Source organism: Hypomesus nipponensis, chromosome 5 (genome assembly GCF_054491055.1).
Source record: "Hypomesus nipponensis isolate SF chromosome 5, ASM5449105v1, whole genome shotgun sequence".
NCBI classification, from domain to species: Eukaryota; Metazoa; Chordata; class Actinopteri; order Osmeriformes; family Osmeridae; genus Hypomesus; species Hypomesus nipponensis.
Window position 1 is genome coordinate 5,438,782 of NC_140365.1, and position 16,376 is coordinate 5,455,157.

Consider the following 16,376-nt stretch of genomic DNA (forward strand, 5'->3'; position numbering starts at 1 on the left):
AGGCTTGTGTAAACAATATTTATCCAATCAATACAAAACACACTTTTTAAATGTGATAATGGCCTGTGTTGTACATTATATTAAATCAATAGCAATTGTTTTCCAAGATTTGATTGTATGACAAACCAACTTTTTGAAATAGTTTCTTTTAACGATCATGGCAAGGCACAAAACTGACCCATGTGTTTAAAAAAAAATAAATTTAACAAGCATTCCAGGATGCAAATATGTTTTTAAACTCAGTAACATTCTATTTTTACACATCCAACCCTTTGATTGTTGCCTGTAACAGTTCTAAGTCATTTTCAAATGTTCAGAAGTATTGATTGTTTGTCTGAAGAGAGTAATGAACAGAGGTCACTGTGATTGGCTCTTCAGCCAGGCCCTCATGTGTTCTATCTGGGCACTGACGCTACTCTTGGCTGTACCACCGGGGGCACTGTACTGCTCCACACTGCTGCCATAGTCCCACACCGAGGAGACGTCACTGTCAAACAGAGGACTGAAGAGAGCAGACAAGGATTTTAGACAGACGATATGGAAAACCAGAAAAGACCCAATGTAAAACTAGGTGGGAACTTCAACATTCATACTCAATATCTTTGACTATGTGTGTGTGTGTGTGTGAGCGCGCACACGTGTGTGTTAGTCACCTGGCAGTGAGCAGGTCGTCCACAGAAAGTTGGTTCAGCGGGATGTTTTTGGATTCGGCCAGAAACACAGCTTTACCAGAGACACCATGAGCCTCCCTGAACGGCATCTGACAAACAGATACAACTAAATTGGTACACAGAGAACTACTCAACCCATTACAGCTAAATTACTTACTCCACACTGAACAGACACAGACACACACACACTCACTCCCTTTCTGACGAGGTAGTAGGCCAGATCAGTAGCCAACATGTCAGGGCTGAGGGCAGCTTCCATCACACTCTGGTTGATCTGGAACAGGAAACAGGAAGTGGTCATAAACATCACTTTATTCCAATTACAATCTCTCTTAGGAGTGTCTTACCTTGAGGGTGGACATGACACCTGTAGTAACCTGTAACACAGCATGAACTGTGTCATAGCAGTCAAACATAGCCTCCTTATCCTCCTGAGAGAAAGAGAGAGAGAGAGAGAGAGAGAGAGAGAAAGAAAGAGAGAGAGAGAGAGAGAGATCAAACAACAAGCACCTTGCATGCATACACAAAGGGACAAGCCTTCGGTTGTTTAAACGTTCGAACCTGTAGGTCTTTGTTGTATGTGCTAGGGAGGCCCTTCAGTGTCATCATAAATCCAGCACACTGCAAAATACAGATAGGCAAAGGCAGGGTCAGAAAAGAAACCTTCATTGTGTACAGTTTTATGAATTTGTCAAGTTGCAATTCAGCAGGGATCTTACTCTGCCAAAGACACGACCAGCTTTACTTCTAATCAGCTCCAGACTGTCTGCATTCTTCTTCTGTGGCATCAGACTGCTGCCTGTACTACACACAACAGACACACACAAAATTACACATTTTAAATATAAAACCTAAAGATTGTTAAAAACCCTGACTTAAAATCCAGTCTCTCTCTTTCACACACACGCACACACACACACACGCACACCTGTAGGCATCAGACAGGGTGACGAAGGAGAACTCCTTGGTGCTGTAAAGCATCAGGTCCTCTGCCATCTTACTGAGGTGGGTGAGACACAGAGACGCCCAGAACAGGAACTCAGCTGGAGAAAATAGACGAGACATGTTAAGACAGCTCCCAATGCAACCACACTGCATCTATTGGTATACGGTGAAGAAATTACCATACCAACAAAATCTCTCTGCCCAGTAGCATCCATGCTATTAATGCTGATGTCATCAAAGGCCAGCTCTAATGGGTTGACAAGGGGGGGAGAGTTAAGTGCCAAGATCAATTACAGAAAACAAATTCTAGATCAGCAGAGACTTCAGAACTCAAGAGTCTTGCCCTTTAGCCTCACCTTTGCGAAGCAGCTCCCTGTCGATGTTAAATGGCGTCCCAGCTATGGCCCCACTGGGAAACAAGGAATCACGACCGAGTATGAGTTTGATTGTGTGTGTGTGTGTGTGAGTGATTATTACAACATACCATGAGAGCATACAGATGGATACCTTCCCAGAGGAAGTACATTGACTCGTCTCCGCATCTCCTGGAGCTGCTCAACATCTCTGCTCAAAGCCACTGCATGACTAGAGGGAATAAAATACAATTTAAAACATTTATTCAAAATCTACTATGAACTTATGACTCCTATGGATACAATGTCATACTAAGAGGTATGGATAATGAGAGAGGCTACCTCAGAATCCAGTGGCTCCATCTGATTGGCTGAGCCCTCTGCATGTGGGTGTATCCAGGAAACAGCACCTCAATCTCCCTGAGATAAAGAAGTGCATGAGTGAGGGTGTGTGTGTGGTGTGTACGTGTGTATTTGTGCATGTATAAGTGAGTGTGTGTACGTGTGTGGTGTGTATTTGTGCATGTGTGTACGCATGTTTACACTGCTGCTCTCTCCACCATGGTGGTGATCAGCTGGAGGGCGTTGGCCTTCAGAGTGAAGATTGCATCTCTAAGCCACAGCCTCATGTCTGTCACCACCTGTTCAACCAATAAAAGCAACACACACACTGACTCAAAAGTATCATTCCACGGAAGTCCTTCCAGACATGCACTAACATGGTACATCTCTCAAACCTCTAACTCAACCATTTATGGGAAATAATTTGGCCTTCGAAAGAATAGTGAGACCCACCTGATCATTTCTACTTCTTCCAGTGTGAAGCTTTCCAGCTGGCTCACCAATCAGCTCCTAAGGAAAGAAAATCATGCAGATTGCACACACACAGATCATGTGCATCTAACTGAGTCGACAGTTTTTTGTTGACAGAAGTGAATGCTAGCCTACCTTCAACCGGCGCTCATTTGCTGTGTGGATGTCTTCATCCCCTGGTTTGACCTGAAACATTCCTTTAGACCATTCCTCGTGAATCTAAAACACACACATGTGCACACACACACACACACAATTAATGCGGAAAAGCAGTGCAGCACCAATACCTTTACACAATGTTAGAAAATATGACTCACGTAAAAGAAATTGTGATCTGGACAACCATTGCTCTGTTGTGCTAATATAAATGCTTGTGTTTCAATTCAGTTGTTGAGCAGTGTAGGGTTTGAAGCTGTGCGACTGAAATTGTTATTTTGTATTTGGCATCTGAACTATCACATGACTCTATTGTCAGACGCATAGCACAGAAGTAAAATGGAATTCTGCACTGAGGCAAATTGTTTTGTTGTCGGCTATTAACCTAGTCACTTTCGCGTGGTATATTACACATTTATTTTTAGTCTTCTCCCACGCACTTGGGTTTCAGCGCAGGAAAACTTGAATTTAACGTCTTGACCTGAAGTCATGTGGCACAGACGCTTAGGTTTTAAAAATGTCTTAGCCTACTCAGCAACAGGTTATATCACTCTCAATGCTTTAAATGCTACATAGTTGGCTTTAACTGACGATTCTGTTCACCTTGTCCATGCCCTGAAGGATGTGATTCATGTCTTCCAAGCTGACCAGTTTGGCTCTCTCAAGTGCTCTCACATACGCCTTGCTGCCGCGGATATCTGCGTCCCACATTCGCTGGTCATATGCGATAGACGCGTTGAACTTCTCCATTATCGGGTCAATGTCTCCCACGAACCGACCACCCCATAGTTTGTTTCCCTGGGAGATGCAGAAAATATGGCCTCAGTGCTCAGATATCATCTAGCTTTAACACTGAACTGAGTCCAGCTGACATATTACTGGCCAGCTGACACGCTATATAAACAAAACACAGACGTATACAAATACACGTGGAAAACTAAACAAATTGTGTTGTGACTCCATCTTACCTCAGCATTTGCCATGATCCCACGGTATGCAGTAAAAAGCCCAACAAGTACAAAAATACACAGCTGTACTGATTTTTTTAAATCGTTGAACCGTCAAATGAAGCCTGAACGGGTTCTGACAATGGTTATGGTGGGTTGGCTAGGAACCAAATCGCGTGAAGAAAGATGTTCTACCCGGACTTACTCTGTACCGAACTCAGAAGCAGTTTCTGGCAAAATGGAAGTGTAAGAATGATATAGATCTTCTTGTTTTATTATTTCTAAAGATCAACAGTTACTTACACGTCATTAATAAATGTAAACATTGTATCTCACTTAGAGTCCCCTGTTTTATTGTTTGTAAATATATGAGCATCAGGCTCAAGTAATGCTAGTTACAGCTCAGATTTTCTGGCACTAGCTGACGTTAGCTTAAAAGACATTAAACGCTAACACTCCAAGCATTGTGGGTGTAAATAGCTAGTGCTAGTAACTGTAGCTAGCTGTGTTTTTTTTTAAAAGTTTAATGTGTGACTTGATCACAATAATACCTGCTCAGTCTTACAAATTTGTTGTCGATTTCGCATGACATTCTCTCTGTTTGCCTTGTAATAGGAAGGATGCCAACGCTGCAATGCTAAGCAACTATGAAGTAAGTGTTCTTATCCTTGTTTTTTTGTCAATATGTCCATGGTCTGGTCATCCCTTGTGTTTGTGTTACCAGGAATGCTACCGTGTAATTATGCAAGACTGACCTCATGCTCAATCTCTCTCTCTCACTCTCAGGTGTTTCAGCTACTGACGGATTTAAAGGAGCAAAGAAAAGACAGCGGTAAAAATAAACACAGCACTGGGCAACAGAACCTCAACACAATCATGTATGAGGTTAGTAACTCATTGGCGTCAGACAACCCACAAACATTTGAATTTTGATAGGTGTTCCCATAGTCATAGTTTCCATTACTGCCTTGTGTGTATGTCTCCTCTCAGACGCTGAAGTACTTATCCAAGACACCATGCAGCAGACAGAGCCCAAAGATCATGAAGGACTTTCTCACCACTATGATGCCCCATAAACTTACCAAGTAAATGAGATTGGACAATAAGTAAATTTGAGTGGCACAAAAGCAATTGTACGTACAGCCGTGGCCAAAAGTATTGGGAGCGACATACATTTTGTGTTTGCAAAGCTTGCTGGGCCTTGACATAAAATGACTGCTAACATAATTTCAGTTAGTCATATCATCAGCACAGGGGAAAATGTGAACTAGTTCTAACCAGGTGAAATCACTATCATTCTGATTGGATTTTAAGAGCAGATGGACTGCTATAAAAGAGGGGAATATTTGCATATATTGAACAACATTTTGTCATTGCCAAAACTTATGGCCACGACTGTATATGTGATAGCATGCATGCATTGCGTTGCGCAGTTACCAATTTCTCTGTTTGATGTCAGGGCTGAGAAGCTCCAGCTCCTGAACCATAGACCACAAACAGCAGTAGAGATACAGCTGGTAAGGACCCACTGTTATCTATACTCTTATTTTCCTCCCCTTCTCCTCTAGGGTATTTGCTAGTTGTTCTCCGTGGGGAGTGTTTAATGTTTACATTTTTTATTACAGTTTGATATAATATTGTAAGCATTTTCACTTACATTTTTTGTGTATGGATTTTTCTTTCAGATGGTTGAAGAGAGTGAGGAACGCTTGTCAGAGGACCAGATTGAGAAGCTTATTCAGAAAGTTACAGAAGTCCTCCCTGGTGACCCGGAGCAAGAAGGCAGTGCCCCCGCAGATGCACAAGAAATGGATGGGGGCACAAGCCAGTAAGAATACAGACATGGGGAAAAGGGAGGATACAGTGTCTCACCACAGTCCTGATGAACACACAAGCCTTGCATTCATCATAATTGTTCACCTCAGATGTTGGGAGAGGCAGGTTAAAAGGGTGTACGGAACATGACGACAGTATCTATAGATTATTTGTAGGATCAGTTTAAGTCCTAAACCCACACTCCTTCTGTGCTTTTCATATCTTTAAATGGCGGATATATGGTATGGAGTTGGAGATGAAACTGGAGCAGTCATCTAAACCAATAGTGCAACAATAGAAATGAGGACTGCATTTTCTTTGAAGATGGGATGAGCTGGAAACAACAGGTTCTGTTGAGCTGACTGATTTTAGGACCCGAGATCATGTTTTCTCTGAAAATATGGATACTAGGATGCACAGAGCATGTTGACAACGATACATAAGACTATACCTGTACTGTACCTGCATGGTCCTGCAATGTCCTATGTAGGCCTATAGATGGCTTCAAGTGTATTACAAACTGCCTAATAAAAAAGTTATAAAAAGGTTTTTAACTTCAATGTCTGTTAGTATTTCCCTTTTATGAAACTGGAACTGTGCAAACCTGACTTCCTCTACAGTTCTGTTGTAACTCTACTAAAATTGCCACATCTGTGGAAATCTCACTCGTGCCATTCTGCAAATCCTGTCATGATTAACACCAGTGGTTCGGATAGTATATTCTTGATCTTATTTTTAAAAATCGTAATCGCCCAATGAAGTGGGGAATAGCTAGTTTATGTCTGTCATTATGGTTATACAATGTAATAATGTTATACAAATGTTATACAATTTAATCTGCTCAGCAATCGGAAGAGTTGTGTTGGGGTTACTGAACGCAAAATATATTACCGTACTCTATCATTTTTAAATACAAAAATCACATCCACATGCCATATTTTTATTTGGCTGTAGGCACATGCATGTGTTATTTCTAAGATGTAGAAAACGTGGAATTGTGGTTGTACCTGTACGTTGTAGTTCAGTATCCGCGAATGTAGGCCAATATGATTGACCAATCAGCAAACAGCTTTCAATGTTGCAATACAACGTGCCAGACGGTTGGAGCAAACATTTTGGGCAAACTTCAGTGGTGACAAGATGTGTTTAGATGTTGGATACAGCGACTAAATTAATATTTAACTTGTTTGACAGTTTTCTATGTCGTTGTTGTTGTAGCTTAGCTAGTGATCACAGTGTAGCAGTCCAATTTCAACCTTCGCTCGTCGCACTCAAGGCGCAGACGCTTTGATTCTCCAGACCTCGGCACTTTGTGAGTTATGATGATTCTAAATGAATATTCTTATTTTTTGCATGCAGACTGTAGCTAGCTACCAATAACGTATGAAGATAGCTCGCTACTCAAGGTTAGCTGGCCTGGAACACGTTGGAAATATATCTCGGAGGAAAGGAAAGCTCTCTCCTTTTGTGTTCTAAAGCATTTCTAGCACGCAGACGCAGAAGGGGTCGTTATAAGATAGCAACCAGCTTGTCCTAATACTGTCATAATGTTGGAGCTAACGTTATACTGTTCACAAAAATGCAGAGCTAACCAATGACGGTTAACAATGAGATCAGGGCTAGCTAACGTCACATCTGAAAGATAGGTCATTCACCCGACCCTTAGCTCATTGCGTTCACCTGGTCAAGACGGACAAAGAGGACCAACTGGAGGTGGTCCGATGTTCTACATTCCAAACCTGTTGATTTGTTGCTAGTATAAAGCTATAAGCTATAGCTTAAAGCTGTTATTCAATCAACCTGCACAGGCACAACAGTCAAATTATCTGACACAAGCAAGGCTACACTTCCTCTTTTGGTTATGTTAGTAATTCTGTTCGTCAACGTGTCTTGATGTGTGGCTATAAGTCAGCGGAATCACAATTGAATATTCTTTCCTGAACGCGAGGTTCCTTTTATTTCATGGGTTTAATCACAAGTTGCTTTTAATACAATATTACTTTTTTGATTTTGATTCAAACATTGTTTAACTGTTAAAGCTCCTTGGTTTACGCACACCTTGGTACTTCATCCTAGTAACGGTGTGTTACCCCATGTCCCTTACACATGGCATCCAGATGCCCTTATCTGTCTCTGGTGAGAGAGCGAGCCGTTTTTAGCTGCGACAAGTAACTCCATAGCTCACTCAGAAGGTCCACAAAGCTCTACAATAGGAGGTCTCTAGACCGTAGACAAATTGCTTTGGGTTCTAGTGTGGTTAGATGCTGTCACTGAAAATGAAACAGATGTGTAGCAGTTAGTGGTTTGTACATGTGAGTGAATGTGTGTCGAGAGATAGTACTGAGATTGCATAAAGGGGATATAGGGCTGAGGTAGTAGTTAGTGGTTCCCAAAATGACAGTTTTCCATGTGCACGTGATATGCTGCTTGTGTCTGCAATATGATTTCAGCAGATCTTACAAACATATGCAATAACATATGTGTTGTTATTTTGTGACTGCTATTTACTCAATTATGGATGCATGCTTTTTTGACAGGTATGATGTTGGTTCAGAGTCATGGACGGGCCTGGAATCAGGTCGGCTGCAGCTCTGGTCTCAGCCACCAGGAGGAGCTCTAAAGTGACGAGGGGATCAGTACCACCTCCCTGCCCAAAACACTCTTCTGAAATCTTCAGCCTGTCCTCACCTGTTCCCTCAATACTTAAACAGACACTTTTTTTTTCTTCTAACCCTCTCCACCCAATTCTTTCTCCTGTTTTGACTTGATCCCCCTAAGTCCCCTAACCTCTCACCTTCACCTAACACCTGGTGTTTGTTTTAGTGGAACTTCCTTCAACATAAACATGAGAAATCCCAGGCTGAATATGTTTTTGGTAGGTGTAATCCTCTGTTCAGTGTCCCTCCTGTACTTGGGCCTGAGCGGCATCGAATGCCCACCCAAGAACAGTGGCCATCGATACAGCTGGGTAGACCCCCATCTGGGACACACCAACCAGAGCCAAGCTTTTCCCATCGACTACGGAGAGGACACCCCCCTCATTTTTATCGGTGGATTCCCCCGTAGTGGCACCACACTCATGAGGGTCATGCTGGATGCCCACAATGCAGTGCGGTGTGGGGAGGAGACACGCGTCATACCCCGTCTACTAGCCATGCGTGCCACCTGGAGTCACTCGGCCAGGGAGAGGGTGCGATTGGATGAAGCTGGAGTCACCGATCAGGTGTTGGACTCTGCCGTGCGGGCGTTCCTTTTGGAGGTAAGCTGAGCGTCTGGATGGGTTTCCTAAGAGCTTGGGAGCTCCCTCATCATCCAGTATAAGCTAGTCTAATCAACAAATGCTTATCCTGCTACTCGACTTTTAGGAAACCCCCACTTGTTAAAGGAATGTCGTATCTACAGAAAACAAGGTAGACATTCGTGTAATACCAACGAAATGACAGGTATTTGTCTGATGTGTCTCCTCCAGGTGATAGTTGGTCATGGAGAGCCTGCCCTCCGTCTGTGCAACAAAGATCCTTTTGCCCTGAAATCTCTCTCCTATCTCGCCAGCATCTTCCCCAAGGCCAAATTTGTACTGATGCTACGAGACGGACGGGCAACCGTTCACTCCATGATCTCACGCAAGGTAGTGTGTGTGTGTGCGTGTGTGTAGATCTATGTTGGCCCTGATGGTAAATTCACTATAAATACATTGTATTCGCTATTCTTCTAGACCAGGGGTCTCCAACCCTGTTCCTGGAGAGATTCCTGCCTGTTGGTTTTTGCTCTAATACTAATCTAGCACACCTGATGGTAATAATTAGCTGGTTGATCAGGCAACTAGTGTTGATTCCGGTCAAATAAGTGTGGTTAGAGCAAAAACCAGCAGGCAGGTAACTGGGAACAGAGTTCCTGGACCCCTGTTCTAGATTATTACTACAGATTATCTCCTATAACACTTCCTTGGAAGACTCCAGAGTCCTGCATTTTCTCGCAACTAAATATCTCTCTCTTGTTGGTGTTCCCTGCCCTCGCTCTGCAGGTCACCATCTCTGGTTTTGACCTCACCAGTTACAGGGACTGCCTGACAAAGTGGAGTCGTGCTGTAGAGGGCATGTATAGCCAGTGCCAGGGGGCGCCAGAGGGAAGCTGTCTTCCCGTGCGCTACGAGCAGCTTGTGCTACACCCAGAGGAAGAGATGAGGAAGCTGCTGCATTTCCTGGGGTTGCCATGGGACCCAGCAGTGCTCCACCACGAGGAACTGATTGGCAAAGCAGGAGGGGTGTCTTTGTCCAAGTGAGTGTTGTGTGGGTGTGGCACGTCTGTAACTGTGAGAGCATAAGCATGAGTTTGAAGGTAACTGTCTGAATGGAATGATGTCATATGAACTACCCCCCTCCAGAGCATGGCATTCTGGGTTGTGACCGAGCTGAATTTAGTGAGGAATCTAGACACTTCTGTGCCACGTTATGTTAAACTGGGGCAGACAAGCATAACCTATTTAATATATTTTAAAATGCAGTTCATCAACATTTATGAAAATACTGTATAATGTCTGAAATGTGTATTCCTGTTAACTTAAAAACAATGTTATGTAGATTGAAAACCACTCTGAAAGAGTTTACTCTGTCTGCAGGGTTGAGCGTTCGACAGACCAGGTGATGAACCCTGTGAACGCAGATGCTCTTTCTAAGTGGGTAGGACACATCCCCTCTGACGTCATGAAAGAAATGGCCGACATCGCCCCTATGCTAGCTCGACTTGGCTACGACCCCCGAGCTAACCCCCCAGATTACACACAGCCAGGCCCACTCCTCCAGTCTTTCAACTATACACAGGTGAGATTATATCCAGTGTCTAAACTATAAAGTCACGTATATAGTTTTTGTTATACCTTGCCTGTAAATGTGTAACAAGTGATTAAGCTTGGTGATAAAGATGATGCTATTTCTATCCTCAGCTTTCGAGAACAGAAACGCCACACCCTAGTTAGGTGGATAAGGCAGAAGTCCCTTCTTACTTGTACATTGTAAAACACCTTGTGTGGTTCCATGTTCTACATGCACCTTTCACTGACTGTCCCGAAGGAAGACCCACCCTACAAACATGCATTTTGATATTTGTAGTGAAATGGATGTCAGCTTCCGACTACATTAGTTGATTGTAATACAGAATGTGTTACCTTTGCTGGATTTGCTAAAACAAATACATATTTAATTTCCCAAAATGTTGGGGATGAGAGCCAGTGAGGAAGTCCCTATAGTTCGAAGTCTCTTAACTGAGTCTTAGCTGACAGAGACCTCAGTTAACCAATTTCAGTATTATAGTGTATTATAGTGTACATGTGAATTTGTACCATAGTTTTTTCTGATAAGATGAATATTTCTGTAATTTCTCATCAGCTGATCATCAACCTGGGAATACGTTTTAAAAGGTCCATGGAGTAAATAATGATGGAAGCATAACTGTATATTTCTAAAGATGTGAGTTTATTTTCTTAATAAATTATTTTGTTGTGGGTCATTCAATAAAGTGACAACTGTGAATGATTTGTTCTAAAATACATTTGACATACTCCATATATATTTCTTCTTTTGAATAACCAGTACATTCCATATGTACTCCTCGTTAATGAATAACAGGGAGTCATGTACATTTACGTCTATTCATTTGGCAGACGCTTTTATCCAAAGCGACTTCCAAGAGAGAGCTTTACAAAAAGTGCATAGGTCAATGATCATGAACGAGATAGCCACAAAAAACATTGCAGGAAGCCAAAACATGAGCATACACTGTGATAAGCAACCAAGTGCCAATGGGAAGAAACATTAAAGCAAGTAGTTAAACAAGTTACAAATAAAACAACATGAACCTCAAAAGTACAAGAGTATACCTGTAGGAAAGCAAAAATAATATACATGTAAGCTGTATTCCACACATTCATTACTTGACAATATTTTCTGCTGGTCTTTGGTAAACCCTTGTAATTCCTCAATAAGTTGCCTCTTCAAAAATCTTCTGAATAGAATAGACTACTGGACTTGTTTTTCTTATTTTTCTTGAAAAATGCAAGAAGGGATTTTTTCCGAGATGATGATAGAGATGTCATAGAGGTGGTTCTGGCAATAGTGGACCTGAGTGTGTCTTTGAATGTGGAAGAGGTTGGTTCAAATGTTGACCGAAACTCGTGACTTTGTCGACTCATTGTTAAGGAAGGATTGATAGCCCTGGATAGACTTATCCCAAGACCCTCTAGATCAAGGTATTCCAGGAGATTCTCTAGCTCATTGCATTCTTGGTGATGGGACTTTGATTTAGGATCTTGGGTCCAGGGCTTCTTTGGGCTTGGTAAAGGACACTTGTTAATCAGAGGACCATTTTGCGGCTCATTCAAAGCAGCATAGTCGTTCTCCGCCAACGCAGCCTTCACCTCATGGAAGCCTGTCTTTATCCACCAGCGTAAGAAGTCCAAGGGTTGATCCATGTTGTGGCCAGCTTCTAGAATGGCCTTCCTCTCTCTTCCCTCTTTGATCACATTGTCTATGCTCTCTAATTGTCTCTCAGAGTATATATTCAGCTCCTCAAGTTCTTTAAGGGCTTGTTGCTCTTTTAATTTCAACTGTTGTTGCAACTCTTCAAATTGCCGGCAGATCTCAATCTTGAGGCTGTCGTTTCGAACCTTTGTTCTCGAAGCAATGTCCTGCTCACTCTTCTGGAACTTCTTGACTGCACTGACGTCCTCTTGCAAAATGAACAGCGTTGTGACTACTTTCATTTTGATCTCGTCCTGGGCCTCTTTCAGGGGTTTGAACTCGTGTCCCTTGTGGTCTTTTCCATCCCGGCATATCACGCAGATCAGCTGTCTGTCTGTCTCGCAATAGAGCTTCAAAATCTCTCTGTGTTCAGAGCAAAATGCTTGTTTGGCTGCAATTATAGGCTTTTTCCTTCTTTCCAATGCTGGTTTCCTTCCCTCTTCTCTCTCTATGCTGTTAACCTGTGCCTTGGGGTTGATGTCAAAGTTTGTGTCTCTGAACAGACTGGATCTGCATATTGGGCAGTCCTGGATCTCATTTTGGCTGTTCTCGAGGCAGTCCCTGCAGAAGGTGTGCTTGCAGCTGAGAGTCTCAGAATCTGTAGAATTCGGAACAGCTGAGTCTCTGTGAAATATTGAACAGCTAAGGTGTTCTTTTAGAATATAAGCACTCTCAGCCATTCTGATCAGATCGAAGACACAAGTACGAAGAGAATTGTTCCTGTTGACAGATATATCTGATTTTCTAAGAAGGGAGGGGACAATGAGATGGTTTTAATAACCACATGGGTGTATGCTATCAACTGAAACTCAATGTCCAACACACAATTGCACCATAAAAGTTAAGGAAAGGGATATGCCAGAGAGAGAGATCAGTTGTTTGAGCTTACCAATCATGTCATACACTTTTCATATTTAGTAGAATAAATGTGAAGATCTAAACTTTGATCCCTTCTTGCAAGAATAACTCTGTCATAGCATGCCCTTATAGAAATTGGAGAGAAAAATACTTCATAGCATCATGTGATTATGTGCCAAAGAAAAGGATACTTTGAATCAATGGAGGTGTCCTGTAGTAGAGTTTTAGTGGTGCTATTTATAGGCCTGGCTAGGGCTTAACTGAGCATTCTGACTTCTGAGTAGAGGGAAATGCTGTGGGTTCTATTTAACATCACTACTCATTATTTATGCTCCTGTGCAGTCTGGAAACATTGCCCAAGGCACCATGAAAAGCACTGAACATATGCTTTTATAGTATGCCATGACAAATGTTTATAGGCTAACTGTCCTCTATAGCCTATTTTCCACTTCACTAAAATACAATGACCACAAAGGCACATTTTCTTCAATTGTATTTATTGACTGATTTGCCATATTTAATTGATGACAGCTATCAAGATTCATACCTATTGTAGTGTTCAACCGGCGTCAAAGAAACGTTCACCAAAATGATTTTCTTTGACCTGCTTAAGGTAGGTTCGACTCCAGTTTCAGATTTGACGAAAAATGTTGACCCCGACGTGATTTGAACACGCAACCTTCTGATCTGGAGTCAGACGCGCTACCGTTGCGCCACGAGGTCTATTAAACAATAATAGATTTAAAGCTATTGTTAAATTACATAAATATGTAATTTCGGTTTAAGGCAAATTTTATATAAAATGTATGTAGGTATACTATTAGAATTTTGTTTTTAACATTAAACTGTAGTCTTGACTCGACCACGTCAGGTGATAATTCAAAGTTTTAAATTTACCGTAAAATGTTATGTCTCCCTGGTGGTCTAGTGGTTAGGATTCGGCGCTCTCACCGCCGCGGCCCGGGTTCGATTCCCGGTCAGGGAACACTGTTTTGTGAACAAATGTTTCTTCTCACTTTAATTCTTTTAATTCATCTGGATGACTTTCCATAACCTTGTAGTGCTCAAAGTGCAAAACCACGACCCGGTCACCCAGATGACCTTGTGTCATATTGGGCGCTTCGAGCACAATAAAACTGATGAACTGACTGGGATTAACTGTCCCTTGCCTTATTAACCCACCATAGATAGAAGCGATTAAACCGTGCATAACCGACCCGCAACGTCTAAGCGTTACAGTAGGCTCTCAGAGAAAGGCACAATCATTTCTTTAAATATTTTTGTGAAAACCGACTGCAAGAATATGGCACAACATAAGTTGTAATGCGCGTGAAGGCAAGGTTCTGTTTGAGGGTACAGTCGACATCGTTTCTTCAACCCACGCAGTGTTGCGTTGTTTAATTTCTTTTTATCTGCGGAAATTATTGTTTTTTACGGTTTAACACTGCGCAGCTGCAGCGGACCCTTCGGCGTCGCAGATGCAAGTAGGGGTCTGGCGTTTGCCGCAGCATCGAAACCACGGTGGTTGGTTCTATGAGATCACAGCTCGCTCGTCCGCCCAACAAAAACCGACATTCAACGGGGATTGTGAAAGGGAATTATATAGGAAATGGAGGGATAATAGTGGTTGGGTATCATGGACGTTGTTGCCTCTATCCATAGAGTGGTGTCAGACTAAAGGCTACGCGAGGAGCGCAGCGTTTCGTCAGGTTAGTTGCACACAGGGTGCTTTGTGTAAGTGTGTCTGTGTGTGCCATATATTTATTTATTTATTGTGTATTATTCAGTCTTTCCGCATGTCTCGGCTTAGCGACAGTCGTTAACGTAAACACTGCGCGTCCATCCATAGGCCGCTCACTGACCAAGGAGAGATCATGGGAGTGCAGATGGAGGCAAGTATTTAAGCAACAACACCTGAAACATAGTGCTGCCTCGGGACAATGGGGTACAAGGTAAGACTATCACACAAGAGGGTTCATAGACATGGGCAAAGATAGCCTACATCTAAATGTATCTTACATCCCACAAATAAATGTATCAAACTTTAAACTAAATATTGGTGCCATAACATGTTTAGGGATATGCTTTAGGCTAAGTATGGGGCATTCAATTATTCAAATTATGCATTTGAATTCTGCATAAAAAATCTGTAAAAAAATGGCAGAACATTCAAATGTTGGTAATGTAGCCTACAGTTAGTCTAGTGACAGGTACTGTACTTTGAACACTACAGTAACAAAGACAAGAAGTAGAATGCTACTACTGTCACTAATCAAAGCTGTAAACAACAAAACCATTAACTAAGTTAGGGAATACAAAGAATATGAGATGGTCAGACATCTGTTTAATTGGTTTCAGTACCTTTACACAGCTTCCTGTTTGTTTGGTTCCAGTAGATTTAAACAGGAGATTAAAATGTACACACACACAATCACACACAATCATAAGCTGCTGTCATCAAGGTGTGTGTGTGTTTGGGTGCGGGTGTCCGGAGAGTGAAGAGGATTGACTGTTGTGACAGTTTAAGCAGATAGTCTGTACTCTCTTCCCATCGGTCTCATTAACTTGGTTATAATCCAACCACATTTCGCTTCCGAACTGCAGCTCCTCTAGTTTCTAAGTCACCGATGTGCCTGTGCCTTTGTGCAGTTTTGTGCTATATTGTGTAAATTCACAAGGCAGATCCTTCTGGCTAAGGTTGTGTCATCATGCCATTTAACCTTTAAATATTTTAAAAGACGAAATTGGTGTCCTTGTTTCCCAATTACTCTACTGGCCAAAGTCTTATTTACCCCTCAGTCTCATTCCACATTCTTCTTTCTTATAATCTGGAATTGCCACTTTAGAGGGGGGATACAGAATAGTTATGTGTGACACTTCTAGGGAAAGAGAGAAAGAAAGAAAGTATACCGCTGCTCAGATCACTCAGAACAGAGCATCCATCGTTTTTCTTCCAGTTCCAGTTCTGGTACTCTTGCTGGCTCAGTTTCACTAATGGACAAATAATACCCCTTACAGTGCATCCTGGGTGTGAGACAGGGTGAGGCGAGTAGTTGTGAGATATGCCTGTGGTTCTGTGCAAGGGCATTGACTTGCCACAGCAAATAAATAATGTAGCATGAACATATTGATTTTAAAGGTTCCCTGCAGCTCTATGCAGCTACATACCAACAGCTGTGTTTATGGGACAAGTTTTAATCCAACTGTGGGCAAACACTTGTTCTCAAATGCAATCATGCACTTAAAAGCACATCAAATCAATACATTTTGACCTACTCCCATTTTGAATTTCCCTTTTGGGTT

The 16,376-nt window shown here is 42.2% G+C and overlaps 4 protein-coding genes and 2 non-coding genes across 8 annotated transcripts; 3 read left to right on the top strand and 3 right to left on the bottom strand.

Moving 5' to 3' along the window:
- Nucleotides 1–4: 4 nt before the first annotated feature.
- On the bottom strand, nt 5–4,053 carry asl (argininosuccinate lyase). The gene is made up of 16 exons (XM_084697884.1): nt 3,907–4,053; nt 3,542–3,736; nt 2,918–3,001; nt 2,765–2,821; nt 2,513–2,610; nt 2,312–2,389; nt 2,124–2,201; nt 1,973–2,025; nt 1,801–1,863; nt 1,600–1,714; nt 1,391–1,475; nt 1,233–1,292; nt 1,019–1,102; nt 865–945; nt 654–760; nt 5–502 (listed from the first exon to the last, which is right to left on the bottom strand). Exons 1-16 carry the CDS (start codon nt 3,919–3,921, stop codon nt 358–360), a joined length of 1,398 nt encoding a protein of 465 aa, XP_084554010.1. The 5' UTR covers nt 3,922–4,053; the 3' UTR covers nt 5–357.
- crcp (calcitonin gene-related peptide-receptor component protein) lies at nt 4,018–6,260 on the top strand. The gene is made up of 6 exons (XM_084697885.1): nt 4,018–4,131; nt 4,501–4,537; nt 4,672–4,770; nt 4,876–4,970; nt 5,345–5,402; nt 5,571–6,260. The coding sequence occupies exons 1-6, from the start codon at nt 4,028–4,030 to the stop codon at nt 5,715–5,717; spliced, it is 540 nt and encodes a 179-aa protein (XP_084554011.1). The 5' UTR covers nt 4,018–4,027; the 3' UTR covers nt 5,718–6,260.
- Nucleotides 6,261–6,801: 541 nt separating this feature from the next.
- On the top strand, nt 6,802–11,214 carry tpst1l (tyrosylprotein sulfotransferase 1, like). 3 transcript variants are annotated; one of them, XM_084698259.1, is made up of 7 exons: nt 6,802–7,012; nt 8,238–8,959; nt 9,170–9,328; nt 9,725–9,978; nt 10,319–10,520; nt 10,643–10,675; nt 11,085–11,214. In XM_084698259.1, the coding sequence occupies exons 2-6, from the start codon at nt 8,546–8,548 to the stop codon at nt 10,673–10,675; spliced, it is 1,062 nt and encodes a 353-aa protein (XP_084554385.1). In that variant the 5' UTR covers nt 6,802–7,012; nt 8,238–8,545; the 3' UTR covers nt 11,085–11,214. The 3 variants fall into 3 exon arrangements, with proteins under 3 accessions (XP_084554385.1, XP_084554384.1, XP_084554383.1); XM_084698258.1 differs by having other exon boundaries at nt 10,643–11,214; XM_084698257.1 differs by lacking the exon at nt 10,643–10,675.
- Nucleotides 11,215–11,555: 341 nt separating this feature from the next.
- Nucleotides 11,556–12,895, bottom strand: LOC146288078 (E3 ubiquitin-protein ligase TRIM17-like). Its single transcript, XM_084698738.1, has 2 exons — nt 11,932–12,895; nt 11,556–11,575 (listed from the first exon to the last, which is right to left on the bottom strand). The coding sequence occupies exons 1-2, from the start codon at nt 12,893–12,895 to the stop codon at nt 11,556–11,558; spliced, it is 984 nt and encodes a 327-aa protein (XP_084554864.1).
- An 829-nt stretch (nt 12,896–13,724) lies between these two features.
- Nucleotides 13,725–13,796, bottom strand: trnaw-cca (transfer RNA tryptophan (anticodon CCA)). The gene has a single exon. It is a non-coding gene; the product is annotated as a tRNA-Trp (tRNA).
- A 190-nt stretch (nt 13,797–13,986) lies between these two features.
- trnae-cuc (transfer RNA glutamic acid (anticodon CUC)) lies at nt 13,987–14,058 on the top strand. Its single transcript has one exon. It is a non-coding gene; the product is annotated as a tRNA-Glu (tRNA).
- The last annotated feature ends 2,318 nt before the right edge of the window (nt 14,059–16,376 follow it).